We start from the raw sequence: 20,170 nt of genomic DNA on the forward strand, positions 1-20,170 counted from the left end.
TGCCGATAAGAATGGGGTGATTGACAGTGTCGAAAGCCTTGGCCAGGTCGATGAAGGCGGCTGCACAGTACTGTCTTTTATCGATGGCGGTTATGATATCATTTAGGACCTTAAGCATGGCTGAGGTGCATCCATGACAAGCTCGGAAACCAGATTGCATAGCGGAGACGGTATGGTGGGATTCAAAATGGTCAGTGATCTGTTTGTTAACTTGGCTTTCAAAGACTTTAGAAAGGCAGGGCAGGATAGATATAGGTCTGTAACAGTTTGGGTCTAGAGTGTCTCCCCCTTTGAAGAGGGGAATGACCGCGGCAGCTTTCCAATCTTTAGGGACAATATGACAGAGAGGTTGAACAGGCTAGTAATAGGAGTTGCAACAATTGCAGCAGATAATTTTAGAAAGAGAGGGTCCAGATTGTCTAGCCCAGCTGATTTGTAGGGGTCCAGATTTTGCAGCTCTTTCGGAACATCAGCTGTCTGGATATGGGTGAAGGAGAGGCGGGGGGGGCTTGGGCAAGTTGATGCGGGAGGTGCAGAGCTGTTGGCTGGGGTAGGGGTAGCCAGGTGGAAAGCATAGCCAGCCGTGGAAAAATGCTTATTGAAATTCGCGATTATTGTAGATTGATCGGTGGTGAGCGTTTCCTAGCCTCAGTGCAGTGGGCAGCTGGGAGGAGGTGCTCTTATTCTCCACTCCAGTGTCCCAAAACTTTGGGGGAATTTGTGCTACAGGATGCAAATTTCTGTTTGAAAAAGCTAGCCTTTGCTTTCCTAACTGACTGTGTATATTGGTTCCTAACTTCCCTGAAAAGTTGCATATCACGGGGACTTTTCGATGCTAATGCAGTATGCCACAGGATGTTTTTGTGCTGGTCAAGGGCAGTCAAGTCTGGAGTGAAACAAGGGCTATATCTGTTCTTAGTCATACATTTTTTTAATGGGGCATGCTTATTTAAGATGGTGAGGAAAACACTTTAAAAAAATAACCAGACATTATCTACTGACGGTATGAGGTCAATATCCTTCCAGGTCAATTATGTGTCCTACATAGTTCACTGCCTGCACTCACAATTCCAATGGCCCCTACTGTAAATAATAACAATAATAATAATAATAATTGATTTGACATGCAAACAGTATTCAGACCCCTTGACTTTATTCACATTTTATTACGTTACAGACTTATTCTAAAATGGATACAATTGTTTCTTTCCCCTCATCAATCTAAACACAATTCCCCATAATAACAAAGCAAAAAAAGGTTTGTAATTTTTTTTACAAATGTATAAAAAAAAAAGAAATATCACATTTACAGAATTATTCAGACCATTTACTCAGTACTTTGTTAAAGATCCATTGGCAGCGATTAAAGCCTTGAGACTTCTATGGTATGACGCTACAAGCTTGGCACACCTGTATTTGGGGAGTTTCTCCCATTATTCTCTGCAGATCCTCTCATGCTCTTTCAAATTGGATGGGGAGCATCGCTGCACAGCTATTCTTTGGTCTCTCCAGAGATGTTCGATCGGGTTCAAGTCCGGGCTCTGGCTGAGCCACTCAAGGACATTCAGGGACTTGTACCGAAGCCACTTCTGCATTGTCTTGACTGTGTGCTTAGGGTCGTTGTCCTGTTGGAAAGTGAACTTTCACCCCAGTCTGAGGTCCTGAGCGCTCTGGAGCAGGTTTTCATCAAGAATCTCTCTGTACTTTGCTTCGTTCATCTTTCCCTCATTCCTGACTAGTCTCTAAGTCCCTGTAGCTGAAAAACATCCCCACAGCATAATGCTGCAGGTTTCCTCCAGACGTGACACTTGGCATTTAGGCCAAAGAGTTCAATCTTGATTTCATCAGACCAGAGAATCTTGTTTCTCATGGTCTGAGAGTCTTTGGCAAACTCCAAGCAGGCTGTCAAGTGCCTTTTACTGAGGTGTTTCTTCACTCTACCATAAAGGCCTGATTGGTGGAGTGCTGCAGAGATGGTTGTCCTTCTGGAAGGTTATCCCATCTCCACAGAGGAATTCTGGAGCTTTGTCAGAGTGACCATCGGGTTCTTGGTCTCCTCCCTGACCAAGGCCCTTCTCCCCTGATTGCTCAGTTTGGTCGGGCAGGCCAGCTCTAGGAAGAGTCTTGGTGGTTCCAAACTTCATCCATTTAAGAATGATGGAGGCCACTATGTTCTTGGGGACCTTCAATGCTGCAGACATTTTTTGGTACCCTTCCCCAGATCTGTGCCTCAACACAATCCTGTCTTGGAGCTCTACGGACAATTCCTTTGACCTCATGGCTTGGTTTTTGCTTTGACATGCACTGTCAACTGTGAGACCTTATATAGACAGGTGTGTGCCTTTCTAAATCATGTCCAATCAATTGAATTTACCACAGATGGACTCCAATCAAGTTGTAGAAACATCTCAAGGATGATCAATGGGAACAGGATGCACCTGAGCTCTATTTCGAGTTTCATAGCAAAGGGGCTGAATACTTATGTAAATAAGGTATTTCTGTTTTCTATTTTTAATGAATTTGCAAACATTCCTAAAAATCTGTTTTCACTTTGTCATTATGGATTATTGTGTGTAGATTGATGAGGATTTTTTTTTTTAATCAATTTTTGAATACTTTCCGAATGCAATGTATATACTGCTTTTCTAGACATCCAAAGCACTTTACATAGCAAAGGGGAAGCTCACTTCAAAGCTCACTTCAAAGGCAAGCCAGCAGTGGGATACTGTAAATGGTCAGAGGGCCATCAGGTCTCCGTACATGAACTTGGTGTTTTGATCTGTTTATCTGCTCTCTGATAGTGATACCGCCCTCCTGAAGGAAGCACATAATGCAGGCTATCCGACCAAAGGCCACTTGTGGAAAAGTTTACCATACCTCCCACTGCCTCCTGTAATGGTATGAGGCCTCTGTGATGGTAAGAGAGTCACAGGTCTGCATAAAGCAATGATAACACTAACTGATCTTATCACCTCTAAGAAATGTGGTGTTTACCAAGTCACAGGTGAAACTATTCTCAGTTTCTCCTTATGGTGCTGCAGTGACTGTCAGATCAAACAGCAGGTTGACGTTTATTGTCATGAGTTTTGTCCTGAAGGCAGAAATTAGCGACTTTCACCTAGATAGGCCAGGTGCAAAGTAAAAATTAATGAAAACAAAAATGTGCTTTTTGGTCTTCATTTAAGGTTAGGGTTAGGCATTAGGGTTAGCAGTGTAGTTAAGGTTAGGGTTAAGGTTAGGGTTAGGTTTAAAATCAGATTTTATGACTTTGTGGCTGTGCTAGCTAGTGACCACGCTGCAGAGCTGCCTCCAGAACAAGATTCATTATGAAAAACGCTGACCTGCGATCAAACACCTAAATTATCTCAATCACAGTAGTGGGTCTATATAATTAACCCACTCTACTCACAAACATAGCAAGCTCTCCATTCTGAAGATTACTAGTGTAGGCCATTATCATGAGTCTATACCGACATCACGTGAGATCAAGTGGCCTTGGACTGTCCTTGCCAATCTACCCTACAAACAGTATGCATTGAATTACAGAGTCAAGTCCTTTTGTGCTGCAGATAACCTAGAAGACGGAGCGTCCATTTAGAGCACCACCCAACATGGTGTTCCCTGACAGCGTAGCGCAGCTTGGGGATAAAAAGGCTGTATCTACAGCAGCTTTCACAAACACGTGTCATTACCGCGCCAGCATGGATTTAGCTGTGAATATCTCACTAAAACCATTATGCTGAATGCATCTCTATCAGAAACCATCACAAAGCATGTCAGTGAGGGTATGAGATGCAATCACAGCCAGGCATTGGGGAACCCAGCACAGTGGTCTGGAATTACACTTGAAGGTGTGTGTTTGCTTTGGTTATAAGCTTTGGGTCAGAATAGTGCCTCCGGAGCGATAATATATAATTGTGTGCATTCACCAGATTGATTATTGTGCTACAGCCTTGCATCCGTCTGTACACAGTGAAGCAAGACTAGCTTTACTCTGCTCCAATGAACATTGATGATGAGAGATTTGACAGAATGACTCATTAAGCAAGCCAGTTAAAACTCTCTTAGAGATAATCATATCCTAAAAATAGCTTGCTTTATAACCATCATGTACACCAGAGTGCATCTGAGTGGCAGTGATAATGTAGACCTTACCCACTAATCACTGTGTAGAATTCAGAACTTAGTGTGACGTGGGGCCTGTTTACATTACCCTTTCTGAAACCCAGTCTCTGGCTCAACGCATGATCGATTGCATGATTGTGAGATTTAACAGCTTGTAGTAAAGTGGTGGCAGCTAATTAATATTACCTAGCATTATATTGCACTATATTGACGCAGTCATTTTTGAAGGGATTGTGACAGCGAAATAGCATCTTCTAAAATGTTATAGACACACCACAGCACCCATGGGTCTACATAGGTTAATGCCAGCATTGCCAGGGCATAGAAGGACTGTAGATGTGAAAATATTGTTATAATATTAATCAATAAATACAGCCACAGAGCAGTGAAAATGATACAGCCATCTTACCTCTGTAACGTTTGGCATGGGGTTAAATCCACAGAGGTTGCAGACAGTGTTCTTGCATTCAGTGCAGGTGTTGTAGTTGGGAGGGTCCTTAGAGCCCTTGTTGAGTTCCACCTTGCAGAGTGGACAGGTAGATTGGCCTGCTTTGGGAGCTGGTTGGGAGGATGCTCCTCCCTTTGGAGGCTCTGATGGGGGTTTGTCCACTTTGGCCTGTACTGATGGGGGGACATTGGCCTTCTGGGGTTGCTTGGCTTTCTTCTCCTCTGAGCTCTGAGCAGCAGGTGGTTTGGTCTCCTTTGCAGGGGGCATCTTGGGAGAGGCATGGGCTGCTGCAGTCACCTTGGGGGAAGCTGGCGGTGTGGTGCGGTGCTCATCCTGAACAGCTGAGGTGATCAAAGTGGATGCAGAGCTGAAGATGGAGGAGCCAAAGCCAAACATCTTCCCAGACACTGAGTCTTCAGGCTTTGAGGGGACAGGCTGAGATTTTGCACCACCAAAGCCAAAGAAACCCCCTGACTGCTCTTTGGTGGGCTGGGCCTCTGGTGGCACAGCTTTGGCAGGAGAGGCTCCACTTTTTGGAAGCTGTTGCTGAGGCTTCCCAGGCTCCTGCTGTGTAGATGGGGTAGCATTACTCTGCTTAAGCCCAGGTTGGCCTGGCTGCTCTGGTGGTTTCTGAAGCCCTGATGCTCTCCGGTTCTCCTGTAGTGTCTTCTGAGCAGGAGCTGAGCTGGCAGGTTTCTGAAGGTCTGCTGCTTTAGCAACCTCTGTCTTGGGTGGCTGTGTTGCTGATGTAGCAGGTTTCCTCTGGGGGGAGTCTGGTATTGGAGTGTCTTTCTTTTGGGGTGCAGGAGATGTAGAGGCTTTGTTGGGAGAAGGCTGGGGCTTCATCTTAGGGGGTCCAGGTGGGTAAGAGCCTCCGAGTGCTCTCTGCATCTGGCAGGTCAGACATAGCCACTCCTTACCCTGGAATAGAAATCATGGCTTAAGCATCATATACTGATTTTCTTTAACAAAACAAATCTGTGAACCATTATCATGATCAAGGTTTTTTTTCATGATCTATCTTTTTTTCTAAATTCATACTAGTTGTACATAATGAAGGTTATAATTTATTGTTCAAAATATGTGAATATTAGAATAACATTGTGTCTTCATCTTTACATTACAGGCAGCTAACCTCCTACCATGTTAATGACTGTAGTGAGCATGCTGACTGAACTGTCACTAAATTAGATTACTCTCTTGAAGCAGCCTGCTAAGTGGTAACTAAAGTCAATATTCTGACTGATCAAATCAAGTTGGCCAGGCTCAATTATGTTCAATTCTCCACTGTACAAAAACATATCCAAATAGTTTGACATAGAATGGGATTCATAGTACAAATGCTACAAGGTGAACTAAGGTCAAAAATAAGATATTAGGCCTACTGTTAAATAACTGATAAATTACTAACAATATACAGAACCAGTGTCATGCCCTGACCTACTCTACCATAGAAAATCACATCTTACTACGGTCAGGACGTGACAACCGGTCAAAAGTTTGGAAACAAGGGTTTGTCTTTATTTTTAAAGAAAAAACCCAGAGAATGCCAAGAGTGTACAGCTGTCATTAAGGCAAAGGATGGCTACTTTGAAGAATATCAAATATAAAATATATTTTGATTTGTTTAACATATTTTTGGTTACTACATGATTCCATATGTGTTATTTCATAGTTTTGATGTCTTCACTATTATTCTACAATGTAGAAAATAGTCCAAATAAAGAAAAACCCTTGAATGAGTAGGTGTGTCCAAACTTTTGACTGGTACTGTATACTTCAGCAATAAGGCCCGGGGGGTGTGGTATATGGCCAATATAACACGGCTAAGGGCTGTTCTTACGCGGAGTGCCTAGTATATTGGCCATATACCACAAACCCACGAGGATCCTTATTGCTATTATAAACTGGTTACCAGAGTAATGACAGCAGTAAAACTAAACATTTTGTAATACCCGTGGTATACGGTCTGATATACCATGCCTTTCAGCCAATCAGAATTCAAGGGTCAAACCACTCAGTTTCTAATGTTAAATATATACTGGAATGAATCTCTACTTACACCCGAGTCAGGAGGACTGAAGCCACACAAGCTGCAGACGACAGTCTTACACTGTGTGCAGGTGTTATGGTTGGGTGGCTCCTTGGTGTTCAGGTTGAGTCCAGTAGTGTTACACACTGGACACAGGGGTTTAGCTCCAGCCATAGGTCCAGCATTAGACTGAGTCCCAGGTTTACCAGAAACCTGCTGCTGTGGTGTAGTCCTGGGGGAGCCCTGCTGCTGAGTCCCGGTCTTAGGGAACCCTTGTGGCTGAACTCCAACCTTAGGGGACCCTTGCTGTTGTGGTCTACCCTTAGAAGGGGCTTGCTGTTGAGCTCCAACCTTAGGTGAACCTTGTTGTTGGGGTCCAACTTCAGTAGGAGCTTGATGTTGAGCCCCAACTTTATGTGAACCTTGCTGTTGGGGTCCACTTTTAGCAGGGGCTTGCTGTTTAGCTCCAACCTTAGGCGAACCTTGCTGTTGTGGTCCACACTTAGGAGCTTGTTGTTGAGCCCCAACCTTAGGTGACCATTGTTGTTGTGGTCCACCCTTAGCAGGAGCTTGCTGTTGAGCCCCTACCACAGGGGAATCTTGTTGTGATCCAGCTTTAGGAGGTCCTTGCTGCTGGGGGGCTTGTTGTAGTCCTCCTTTACCAGGTCCTTCCTGTTGAGGCCCACCTTTATGAGGTCCCTGCTGTTGAGGTCCACCCTTATCAGGGGCTTCCTGTTGTGGTCCACCCTTAGCAGGGGCTTGCTGTTTTGGTCCACCCTTAGTGGAGGCTTGCTGCCCACTAGGTTTGTCTGCTTGACCAGCTTGGCCATTCCCCTGGAGCTGGGGTCCTCCCTGTTTAGGAGGTGCCTGGTCCTGTTTCCCATGTCCCTGCTGCAGGGCCTTCCGAGGGCCAGGGCCTGACCCAGGCTGCTGAGTGCCTGCTTTCTGTTTGTCCCCCTCCGTATTATCCCCAAACAGACTTCCTCTGACAGCAGAAGAGACGGAGCTGAGGGGGTTCGCACCGCTTAAAAAGTTAGAGAACATGGCAGGTTCCTCCTCGCTGGACTCAACAGAGCTGCCTGAGTCAGAGCAGGAGCTGTCCTCTCTCTTCTCTCCTGCAGGGGCCTGGGGAGGAACTGGGGCTGGGAGCAGGGCATCTACCGCCCCACTACTGCTGTCACTGCTACTACTGCTACTGTTGCTGCTGCTGCCTGGGCTCTCCTCTGGTTCAAATTCTACACCAGACTTCCTACAGAGATGATAGAGAGGGTGACGGGGGGGCATGTGAGAGAGAAAGAGAGAGAGAGAGAGAGAGAGACAGACAGAGAGAGGGAGAGAGAGGTGGGGGGAGAGAGAAAGAGAGAAGTTAAGGTAGAGAGTGTGGAAGAGAGGTGGGGTAAAGGAAAGTCAGAGAGCATGTGAGGGTTAGGGAGAGAGAGCATGACAGAAAAATAGAGAGAGAGAATGAGAGGAATATGAGCATATTTGCAATGCATTTACAATATTCTGATTAAACATGCTACCCCAGGCAGGCAGAGGATGGTAAACAAATAACAACATCTCAGAATATATTGGAAAATAATGAGAACACAGGGAACATAATGCCATTAATGACTCTGAGGTCCAATTGTTATTCCCTCTCTGCACCCTGATACACCTCATATCCTGCATAGAAAATACACATATTAATCAATTGCTACATGGCTATAGCAACAGATTGTCAATGCAACATGTAAACATTTTGGAGAGAGAGAGAGAGAGAGCGAGAGACAGAGAGAGAGAGCGAGAGACAGAGAGAGAGAGCGAGAGAGTGTCACGCCCTGACCTTAGAGATCCTTTTATGTCTCTATTTTGGTTGGTCAGGGCGTGAGTTGGGGTGGGCATTCTATGTCCTTTTTTCTATGTTTGGTATTTCTTTGTTTCGGCCGGGTATGGCTCTCAATCAGGGACAGCTGTATATCGTTGTTGCTGATTGGGAGCCATACTTAGGCAGCCTGTTTTCCTTTGGGTTTGGTGGGTAGTTATTTTCTGTTTAGTCATTTGTTACCTGACAGAACTGTTTGGCTGTTGTCTTTTGTTTATTTTGTAAAGTGTTCTCTTTTCCCATTAAATTACAAAGATGAGCACTAACCACACTGCGCCTTGGTCTACTCCATTCAACAGCCGTTACAGAGAGAGAGAGAGAGAGAGAGAGAGAGAGAATGTTTTCTAACGTCAAACAAAGTGAATATTGGAACAATATTTCTACGATAGGAATGTTAGGAATGGTCAGTGGGGACCTAAAGAATAATCATGTCTTATTGTTAATTATTTTGTGACGTTATTAAAAACTGTATGAACCAAATACTGTAACTTAGGAAGGAAACACATTCTAGCTTCCAAGTTTCCATCCAATATGATGTTAATACAATATTAGGAACGATGAAACTATTTTTGTTAAGATAGGAATGTGATTTTGGTTTTCTAGTGAGGTAATGTTTTTTCATGTCCGTTGCATATTAATCAAGCCACGCCCCTAATGCTGTCAGAAGAGCGTGTCACTGTGATGGAACTGCCTTTCCGACCAGAGTGCTTAAAAGTAGTCGCTAAGAATTTAACATTTTCAGACCAGCAGATGGACAACGTGAGCTGAACATTACAAATGGTTGAAACTCTAAGACTCAACACTAGGTGAAGAAGATAAAGACCTTAAGATTTCCAGTCTGCAGCTGAGCATGTAAAAGTGGTCCTATAACTTTGACTGTCTACCCGAGAAAAGAAGGAGAAGATCCCATCTCAGACAATCATTGGTGTATCTGAATAAACATCCACTACAAGCCGGAGCAACTCAGAAGGACATTGTGACCTTTGGTGGACAACAAGAGCCTTACACCCATCGAGCCACTTCCCATAGAAGGATCGATTGGTTTCAGAGAGACAAAGGACAAAGACATCTATACATAAATACATTATATTACTTACCCAAATGGGCGGTGGTTCATGAGCAAAGTATTATTATTACTTTGAGGGTAGTTTACAAATGTACGATAAGTTTGACTCTCTTTGTCTCTCCCTCACTTTATCTACCCCTCCCTCTCCATATGTGTAACAAGCCGTCATATCTTATCAGTAAATAAATATTTAAATACATTTGTGTAGAACTGAATAATCAGAAAAGGCTGGTGTTCTTGCGGATTCCAGAAGTCTGTGACGTGCAGAATGAGACTGATATGAGGTAATGATTAATAAGTGACTGTTATCGATATATAACATCTTATATATCTTTAGAGTTTAATTCGGGAGATGGTAATTTGTTAAACAACTTCTTTCGTGGTGCCCCAAATTCCTAATGAGTTAATTGTTACCTGATTAATTTAATCAGGTAACAATTAAACATAGTTGATTCGATAAATAACAGTCATCAGATTAATGAAAGTCACATCACGACGACAGCATGCCTATGAGTTATTTTGCAAACATGTTATCCACAACATGTCTTGTCTTATGAACTGTTATTTTATTAAATAATTACATAATGGATATGAATCAATTATTTATATATACACTACTAGATTTCTAACAGTGTGGCACTATTAAGAAGCCACAACGCCTCCATCTTGGCACCAGTGCCAAAAATATTTTGGAAGCTATATAAATGTATTTATTAATGTCTACATTTCTTTTTGCCATGTTTATTCTATTACAGACACCTTAATGCATACTTTAAAATTATATTATGTCAGCTAAACATAAAAATATAAAATGAAAAAATATTTGAAAACATTTTTCTTAAAGTATAATTTTTAGAATGTTACTGTCCCCACTGCAACAAAAAATACTTAAATATATGTAATCTTTTCCTTGAAACATTTAATTTAAATACATCCTATGGAGGACTGCTCTTTCAGGGGAGTTCCAATATGGCTGACCGGTGGCTTCAAAGCCTTTTATTGGCCAATACATAGCATACGCAATCCAGGGTTTATATATATATCATTGACATACTTGTTGTGGCACACGGATGTAAATTAAAACCAAGTGACTCTCTACGGATATCTAGGCTCAAAACAATGATCATTTACACTTAAAATTATTGTGTGCATTCAGCTAAGGCATTATTGATTGCGTCTCCGTTTGATTTACTCTATATGGGTTGTTTTTAGGCTTTCAGCACCATGGACAGCAGCACAGAGCCACAGCTATTGATCACAGCTTCATACATCCTCAAGACACCCTACACAGACACTGCATAGCCAAATTCAAGTTCAAAGGTTATAACCACATTCATATAGACAGAAATATAGCACATTCCCCATAGGCTTAAAAATGTGTGCCCTTTGTAGCCCCATCAAATGGGGAATAAATACTTTCACCCAAAATACAGTATTATTGTAGAGGAGATCCAAGTAAACACACACACACACACACACACACACACACACACACACACACACACACACACTCACATTCAGGGTTTGGGAGTAACGGATTACATGTAATCTGATTACAAAAAAACGAACTATTCCGTTACATTACCAGCTAAAATATTGCAATTAGATTACATATACTTTTGAAAAACTAGATGATTACTTATTGGATTACTTTTAAATTCCCAAAGCATGTTTGAGAAAAAATACATTATGACACCTTTCTGTTTACTCAATGACATTCTATGCAGCATTGAAAAAAGGCGCAAGTTTAAGTTTGTTTCACTCGAGCGAGTCCGACCACAAGTCAGAGACCACTACAAACAAAAACATTGTGCTTCCTCAGGGGTTCTTTGGGAAGTGTGATGGTTCTGTGCAGAACCATACAGACCCAAAGAACCCTTTGAGCCCTTCAAAGGTTTTTTGCAGTTCTTTCCTTGGCGCGACAGGTAGCCTTAGGGCGGCAGGTAGCCTAGTGGTTAGAGCGTTGGGCCAGTAAACGAAAGTTTGCTGGATCGAATACTTGAGCTGAAAAAATATGTTGTTCTGCCCCTGAACAAGGCGGTTAACCCACTGTTCCTAGACCATCATTGTAAGAATTTGTTCTTAACTGACTTGCCTAGTAAAATAAAATATATATATATTTTAGTGATAATTAAAATGTAGGGGCAGCGGCTCATTCAAATATTTCTGGGAATGGTTTGTTCACAGCCCTTATTGTGCAACTGTGAGTGAGTGTCATTCCAGTTGATCTAATCTGTTGTGGTATGCTATTATATGTTATATATACATATATGACTATAGCCAGTGATGGTGTCTTGTGAAAGACTCATGTATGGCAAGTCAGTAGTTCTCAATTCTCTCATCAGGGACCCCCAGCCGTTCCAAAGCTAGCACACATGATTCAACTTGTTAATAAACAAAATAATAAAACCTATGGAATTTTAACAATATAATATGGCTATTAAACCAGAATAAAAACCCTGTATGGTTGTAAAAATAAACTTTGAGATTGAGAAAAGTTCTTTATAGAACCACTCTCCATAAAGGTTCTATAAAGAACCATAAAAAGGGTTCTTTATAGCCCCAAAAAGAGTTGTAACAATAGTGGAACCCTTTTTTGGTGCTATATGGAACCTTTTGTAATGGTTCATTATAGAACCTTGGAGAAGGGATCTTTATAGCACCATACAGGTTCCATTTAGAACCTTATGAGCATGGTTCTTTATAGAACTTTCAAAAAAAATAACAATTTGTTTTTAGTGTGTATGACTACACACCAAATGCGTTTGATGGATCCTTTTTGTCTTGATAGCTCATTCATCCCCCTCCTCTCCCCTGTAACTATTCCCCAGGACTTTGCTGTAAATGAGAATGTGTTCTCAGTCAACTTACCTGGTAAAATAAGGGTAAAATAAAAATAAAGAAAATAAAAATTCAACTAATGCCTCTTAAGGGGAAAGTAATCAAAAAGTAACTGAAAGTAATCTGATTACATTACTGCATTTGTGAAATCCCCAAATTACATTTCTGATTACAATTTTGGACAGGTAACTAGAAGGCTAACTATAACGGATTACATTTAGAAAGTAACCTACCCAACCCTGCACACACACACACACACACACACACACACACACACACACACAGTCAATCTGGCGCTCTCTGGAGAAACACTTCCGGGCAGGGGACAGCAAATGGTGCATGCTGATGCTGATCTGGAAATATTATTTCCATACTTAGCTAGACATCAGAGGAAAATATAGTAAAGACATGGCAGCCGCCAATGCAAGCTTAACTAGCCAAACTGGTGCTATAACCTATTATTCATTTCAGCCTGGTTTCATAAACTAGACGTAACATAATAAACAAAAATTCCGGTCACTCAAATTAGCATGATAAGTTAAGTTTGATATGGTATGTATTAATATGTGAATGTCCCATATCCATTTTGTATGTTACGAATTAGAATTTGTATGATGTTACGAATTGCAATGTCAGTATGGGGTATGTGTAGGAGCCCATCTCCCCTGCGTCTGGTCTTGATTTAGCATCAGTCAGTCAGACAAACAGACAGGCTCTATTACAGGCTACTCTACTTTAGGCTAGAGTAGGCTACGAGGAGGCTACCTCCAGACTGAACCCACTATATGTGTGTTAGAGACCTCTCTAACGCACAGAAAGCAGATTCAAACTCAAATTCACCAGCTCTGCAAGCGTTATGATATCAAAATACGTTCGTTAAACACCAAATATGAAGTTTCGCTTAGCAACTATCTTCATTTACTCACGTTACGGTTGGTATGTACTTCCAAAAAATATCTAAATAAAAATGTATAGGCAACCGAAAAAAATTAGCTTCGCACCTCTGCCATGCACAGGTCGGAAGTCTGGAACAGCTCAATACATTGGAGGTGCCGGCATTTTTTCGGTTGCTTGTCAGTTTTAATTTAGACCTTTTTTAGAAGTACATAATGGCTATAACGGGAGTAAATGAAGATAGTTGCTCAGCAAAACTCTATATTTGGTGATCAACGAACGTATTTTGAAATTATAATGCTTGAAGAGCTGGTGAATGGGAGTTTGAATTGGAGCTTTGTGGGTGTTGAGAGACGTCTCTAACCCACAGATACTGGTTCACCACCATACCTCAAATATGACAGCTCTGAAACCACGGATCATCGCGGTAGTGAGATGAAGTAACCCCTTTGCTCATCCGTTTTTCGCTCGGTGCGCCCTTGACATTCGCCCCGATCTCGTAAAAGCTATGCCCTATAAAATGAGTCGGAAACGCCATCATCCTGCGGACACCAGAGAGAAACCACCTGCCATCAGAGACATCCCCCGCGGATAATCCACTACAGTATCCCCCCCTCCCCTCTCCCAGCCCAGCATCCTTCACCCTCCGCGGTCACAATGTCAAACAGATGTGTACAGCACACGGTTCTCTGAAAAAGACGACGCAAATGCTACCTGTCGTTGCTTTGGCTCTCTCGTGCCAGATGTCTCTCCCCATCTTGACTCAGCCCTCCTCCAGTAGACTCCTCTTTGTCGGTTTCTGTGGTCTGACAGACTGGCTGCGGAGGGATGGAGGGCAAAGAGCGGCGCGAGTCTACAGCATCCACTGATTCTGCCTTCCTGAACACTGCGCATGCGCCACCGTCTGACAGCCAGGTGATCACGATTCACCACGAAGGAAAATTTAAATTAAAGGGACAAGGAGATTTATCCGGCAGTAACATATAAATGATAAAGATCCCCACGTGTATCACATGCATGCGCAATATGTTTGCATTTCTCATCAAAAATGATTTGGTTTCGTTCATGAATGTGATAAAAATAGAAATGCATCATATTTGGCCAATTATCTCTCACCGTTGGCCTTTTGGTCAGGGAGATAATGACATTATATAAGGCTTGGGCTCTTATAAAAGACCTTTGAAACCTAGACTGAGTAGGTTGTGTTTATGTTGATTCTAATCCCCAAGGTCAACAGCACCCAGTGGACAGTCCTAAGAGATGGCCTTCACCACTTCACCTTCAGGTTGACACTAAATGCTGATGAACCATGACAAATCACTTCATCATTATCTCTCTCACTCTGTTGCTCTCACCCTCTCTCAATTTATCTCTCTCTCTCTCTCTCTCTCTCTCTCTCTCTCTCTCTCTCTCACACACACACACACAAACACACACACACACACACACAAACACACACACACACAAACACACACACACACACACAATGGAATTCAGGTAATCGCTCAAAGTGAGATGGCCATCCGTCCCATTGGCTTTCTGAAGGCTCTCTCATGGCTTATGTCTGATACATATTATCAGCACTACAGAGGCCCTAATGACGGATCCATAACATCGGCTATCCCTCACCACTGTCTGCATGTAGGCACTGTGTGTGTAGGTGTGAGTGTGTGTGTGTGTATGTGTGTGCGTGTGTATGTGAAATATAGACAACAACATTACTGTAATGAGCTACAGTTGAAGTCGGAAGTTTACATACACCTTAGCCAAATACATTTAAACTCAGTTTTTCACAATTCCTGACATTTAATCCTAGTAAAAATTCCCTGTTTTAGGTCAGTTAGGATCACCACTTTATTTTAAGAATGTGAAATGTCAGAATAATAGTAGAGAGAATGATTTATTTCAGCTTTTAATTATTTCATCACATTCCCAGTGGGTCAGAAGTTTACATACACTCAATTAGTATTTTGAAGGTAGGCCTTGAAATACATCCACAGGTACACCTCCAATTGACTCAAATGATGTCAATTAGCCTATTAGAAGCTTCTAAAGCCATGACATAATTTTCTGGAATTTTCCAAGCTGTTTAAAGGCACAGTCAACTTAGTGTATGTAAACTTCTGACCCACTGGAATTGTGATACAGTGAATTATAAGTGAAATAATCTATCTGTAAACAATTGTTAGAAAAATTACCTGTGTCGTGCACAAAGTGTGTCATGCACAAACCGACTTGCCCAAACTAAAGTTTGTTAACAAGAAATTTGTGGAGTGGTTGAAAAACGAGTTTTAATGACTCCAACCTAAGAGTATGTAAACTTCTGACTTCAACTGTACATAATGGCTGGTAAGAGTTGCCAAATCATGGCCTGTTTGGACACAACCCCCTGTCCGAGTACTCGCAAACGACTTTTGCAAAATCATGACATGTAGGCCTTAGCAACTAGACATTAGCGGCAACAAACGCTGCAAAACACCCAACAACATGTTTTCAGTGTGGGGCTTAAAGTACACATTTTAACGGTGACTGTCTGACCCTCTTTAGCAACGTAGTGACAACGTTTGTATGTAGACCGTGCTATGTACTCATCGCGCTTGCGTGATATGGCCATCTCTGGGCCCATCATCACATTCACACAAGCATCAAGTACTAGTGAAGTAGAACACCCAAAGGCCCACAATACAGCTTATTTACACTCTACCTCTATTTCTGTGACCAATTGCTTTTGTCTTTTTTCAATGGTAAAAATAGGCCATTCCTCCTGGGTCTTAGGTGAGAGACATGGCTCTTCAGCAGACAGAGACATCCTGTAATAGGAGGAGAAGATACATTAAGAAGAGAGAACCCCCACAGGGCCACAGCACTACAGACAATACAGCTCCTCCAGTATAGACTCTCTCTCTCCTCTCCTCCTCCACAGCACATACCCAGGCACGCTGGCACCTTTCCCAGATGAGTTTTTCTTCCAGTGCAGATGTGATGAGATGAGACAGGCTGGGCTATCCTCGCTGGCCCAGTGTCACTGTGATGGGCTGTGGATGACAGACTGCCTTCTCCTCTCTCTCTCTCTCTCTCTCTTTCTCTCTCTCTCTCTCTCTCTCTCTCTCTCTCTCTCTCTCTCTCTCTCTCTCTCTCTCTCTCTCTCTCTCTCTCTCTCTCGCTCTCTCTCTCTCTCTCTCTCTCTTTCTGCCCAGTTGGAGCTACTAAGAGGAAGGTAAAGCTCAGACTAGGACAGCAGTCTTTTTTTATTAGTGTATTACACTAGACAAGCAGCCTCTGAAATCAAAAAGGCTGCACTTTAAATGTTGACTTTTGTGAAATGTTTCCCATGGTAGTGATAGGAAGACCTAAACAAGCTAGGAGCAGTATCTGGCACCCTGACTACCTAGGCTGTACTGAAGCTTAGAGCAGTTTATGGCACCCTGACCAGTGGGAAAGAGCAGTGGCACCAAAGGGCAAACCAGATCCCAGCCTTTATAGACCACTCATCTGCTATGAGAGAGATAATACAGCACCACTGACTCTATCAGCAGGGGACAAGATTTAGCAAGGATTTCACACAAACACACACACACACACACACACACACAAACAACACACACACACACACACACACACACACACACACACACACACACACACACACACACACACACACACACACACACACACACACACACACACACACACACACACTCCCCTCAGCATGATGGACTGTGTATGTGTGTGGACGGAAGAGCAAGTGGTGAGTGGGCGTGAAGAAAGGTTGCGTCATGTGTGATGTGAGATCAGCAGGAAGCTGGGTTCTCTCTCTCTCTCTCTCACACGCACGCGCGTACACATGCACGCACGCGCGCGCACACACACACACACACACACACTCACACACACTATGTCCTACTATACTTACTTGTGAGGACGTTTTGGGGACCAACAATTGACAATTCCCAATTCTGTTTTCCCTAAACCTAAACCTAATAACCCTAACCCTAACCCTAACCCTAACCCTAGCCCTTACCCTATACCTACCCATATTTAATCTACTGCAACATTGTCTGGGCCAGTATATACTGTATGCTTTCTACCAACACAATTTACACATAATCCAAAAGTAATTTGCAATACTTCCCATCTTCTCTAATTGCTTGGTTACATCTGAGCCTCTGTTTTAGAAACTCAACATATTGCCCATCTACAACATGAATATTCTCCAAACATGCACCTTCGTCTATGAATACACGTACCTCCCAGACATCCTCACCAAACTCTTCAATGTATTCTTCCCGGCTAATTCCCAAATCCATGCATACAACACAAGACATTCCAATAACCTTCACTCTTCCCGCTGCCGCACCTCACATAGTCAGTTCTCTAGCAGACACAGAGGTTCCATGCTCTGGAATTCCTATCTTCACAATGTCAAAATATCATCATCCCTAAACAATTTCAAGTGTAGACTGGGTTCAGCCTGATGAACCAAACTACTCCTACATGCAGCATAACACTCACACACACACTTGCACGCACGCACACACACACACACTCATGCACACACGCACACACACACACACACACATGCACACTGTGTTTTTTGAACACTGAGTTTATCATGTCCAATTGTAATTAGTGTGCTTTGTTTATTTGATTCAACAATCTGTTTGTATATATTTTTTGTTGTTGTTGTGTGGTTTTCATATAAGCCCTCTAGGATTTCCAACCTCACCTGCACACCTTTTTACCATGTTTTAATCTGCAATGTTTGTCTTCATTTGTCTTTTTTGTGTGAATAAATAAAATGAATATAATAAAACTAAACCTGGCTGCCATTTTAGAGCCACCACAGTCTGTTGTGGACATGGGGGCACGCCTCTGACAAACAGCCTCTGTGATCCAAAGCCCGGCCTACACTAACAATGTCTCACTGCTCACTCAAGCATGATGCATAGAGATGTTTCTGCAGGGCAGAGATGTCTCTCTCTCTCTCTGTCTCTCTCTCTGTCTCTCTGTCTCTGTCTCTCTCTCCCCCCTCTCTCTCTCTCTCTCTCCCTCCCACCTTCTCTGTGTCTCTCCCTTTATCTCTCTCCCCATCCCTGTCAGTCAGACTGCAACCTCCACCTAGCAAAACACTATTTGACAGCAGTGCAGCCATGTAACCTAGTGAGATCAAGTAGTTTAAAACATGCACTTTCTTCTTGGTGATTTAATTATGAATGACCCATTCACTAATAATAGTTCAATAGCCACCTGTAGTGTACTGATTCTGTGTCGTGTAATGCACTTGTTGTTGGTGCTAACCACAATTCTGTCAAAAGACCAAACTTATGTTATCGTGTCTTACCTCCGATGCTTGCTTTTCAGAAAGGAAAAGCAGTTTTTGCCCGGCATGTCTTTCCCTGGAGCAGAGTGGCGAGGTGCTGTAACCTACAGGGAGCTGCTACCTGCTACTAGTGCTGATCCTGGCCTGTCTCTCTGGGTCTCTGTGTTGCTGAGTCTCTGATAGAGCAGAGCAGGGTCACTGTGTAATCAATACAGTAACCTGATCTCACACACTTTGCCAGCGTCATTAAATTTACATATCTGCCCTGAAGAGACCACAATACTGAGACCAGGTGGGCCACTGACCGATTTCTATTGACGGCACGAATATGTAATGAATATGCTGGGAATATTAATAAAATGCATTCCTAGAACTTCCAGGATTCTCTTTTCGAACAGGTTGCTCACTGTATTGGACAGTATTGGACCGCTCACCTCTGTAACTCTTCCTCCAGCATTGTTTCAGAAATAAATATATTGACGGTTAAGAGTATTGGACCAGTTACAGAAATGTCGCTGGTTCGAATCCACGAGCCGACTAGGTACAAAATCTGTAGATGTGCCCTTGCACAAGGCACTTAACCCTAATTGCTCCTGTAAGTCGTTCTGGATAAGAGCATCTGCTAAATGACTCAAATGTAAAACTATACATTTTTTTGCTCAAGTAAAGGTGAGTTATGCATGCTTCTATTATGGTATAATATTTTCCTTTTTTAATTCTTGACTGATACCATGTCTTTAATAAATGATTGTAAAACTAAATGGTTGTGGTATAGAGTTTCTCTGCTTGTTCTTGTTTAAGAGGACCACCATACCAATCAAATGTGATGGATGGCTCCATTTAGCCATCTTAGGCTTTGACTAAAGGTACCAGGCTTTGCCACTGTACCAGTGGCCTCTCTCTTCCTGCTATCCATCTACTTTGCTGTTAGGAGGCTGCTAGTCTGCTATTACCCCTATATGTCTGTTTTCTATACCAGTCTCATATCATCCATATATGTCTGTTTTCTATACCAGTCTCATATCATCCATATATGTCTGTTTTCTATACCAGTCTCATATCATCCATATGTGTCTGTTTTCTATGCCAGTCTCATATCATCCATATATGTCTGTTTTCTATACCAGTCTCATATCATCCATATGTGTCTGTTTTCTATGCCAGTCTCATATCATCCATATGTGTCTGTTTTCTATACCACTCTCATATCATCCATATATGTCTGTTTTCTATGCCAGTCTCATATCATCCATATGTGTCTGTTTTCTATACCAGTCTCATATCATCCATATATGTCTGTTTTCTATGTCAGTCTCATATCATCCATATATGTCTGTTTTCTATACCAGTCTCATATCATCCATATATGTCTGTTTTCTATGCCAGTCTCATATCATCCATATATGTCTGTTTTCTATACCAGTCTCATATCATCCATATGTGTCTGTTTTCTATGCCAGTCTCATATCATCCATATATGTCTGTTTTCTATGCCAGTCTCATATCATCCATATATGTCTGTTTTCTATTCCAGTCTCATATAATTCATATATGTCTGTTTTCTATGCCAGTCTCATATC

The 20,170-nt window shown here is 42.4% G+C and overlaps 1 protein-coding gene across 1 annotated transcript in view; it reads right to left on the minus strand.

Moving 5' to 3' along the window:
* LOC115197762 (uncharacterized) overlaps positions 1 to 17,528 on the minus strand; it is a 42,795-nt gene extending 25,267 nt beyond the window's left edge. The window contains exons 1-3 of the mRNA XM_029759565.1: positions 17,518 to 17,528; positions 6,636 to 7,854; positions 4,535 to 5,494 (exon numbers count right to left, since the gene is read on the minus strand). Of these exons, the coding sequence (XP_029615425.1) occupies positions 4,535 to 5,494; positions 6,636 to 7,854; positions 17,518 to 17,528 (2,190 nt within the window). The remainder of the gene's footprint in view (positions 1 to 4,534; positions 5,495 to 6,635; positions 7,855 to 17,517) is intronic.
* Positions 17,529 to 20,170: the final 2,642 nt, after the last annotated feature.

Source organism: Salmo trutta, chromosome 7 (assembly GCF_901001165.1).
Source record: "Salmo trutta chromosome 7, fSalTru1.1, whole genome shotgun sequence".
Lineage (NCBI taxonomy): Eukaryota > Metazoa > Chordata > Actinopteri > Salmoniformes > Salmonidae > Salmo > Salmo trutta.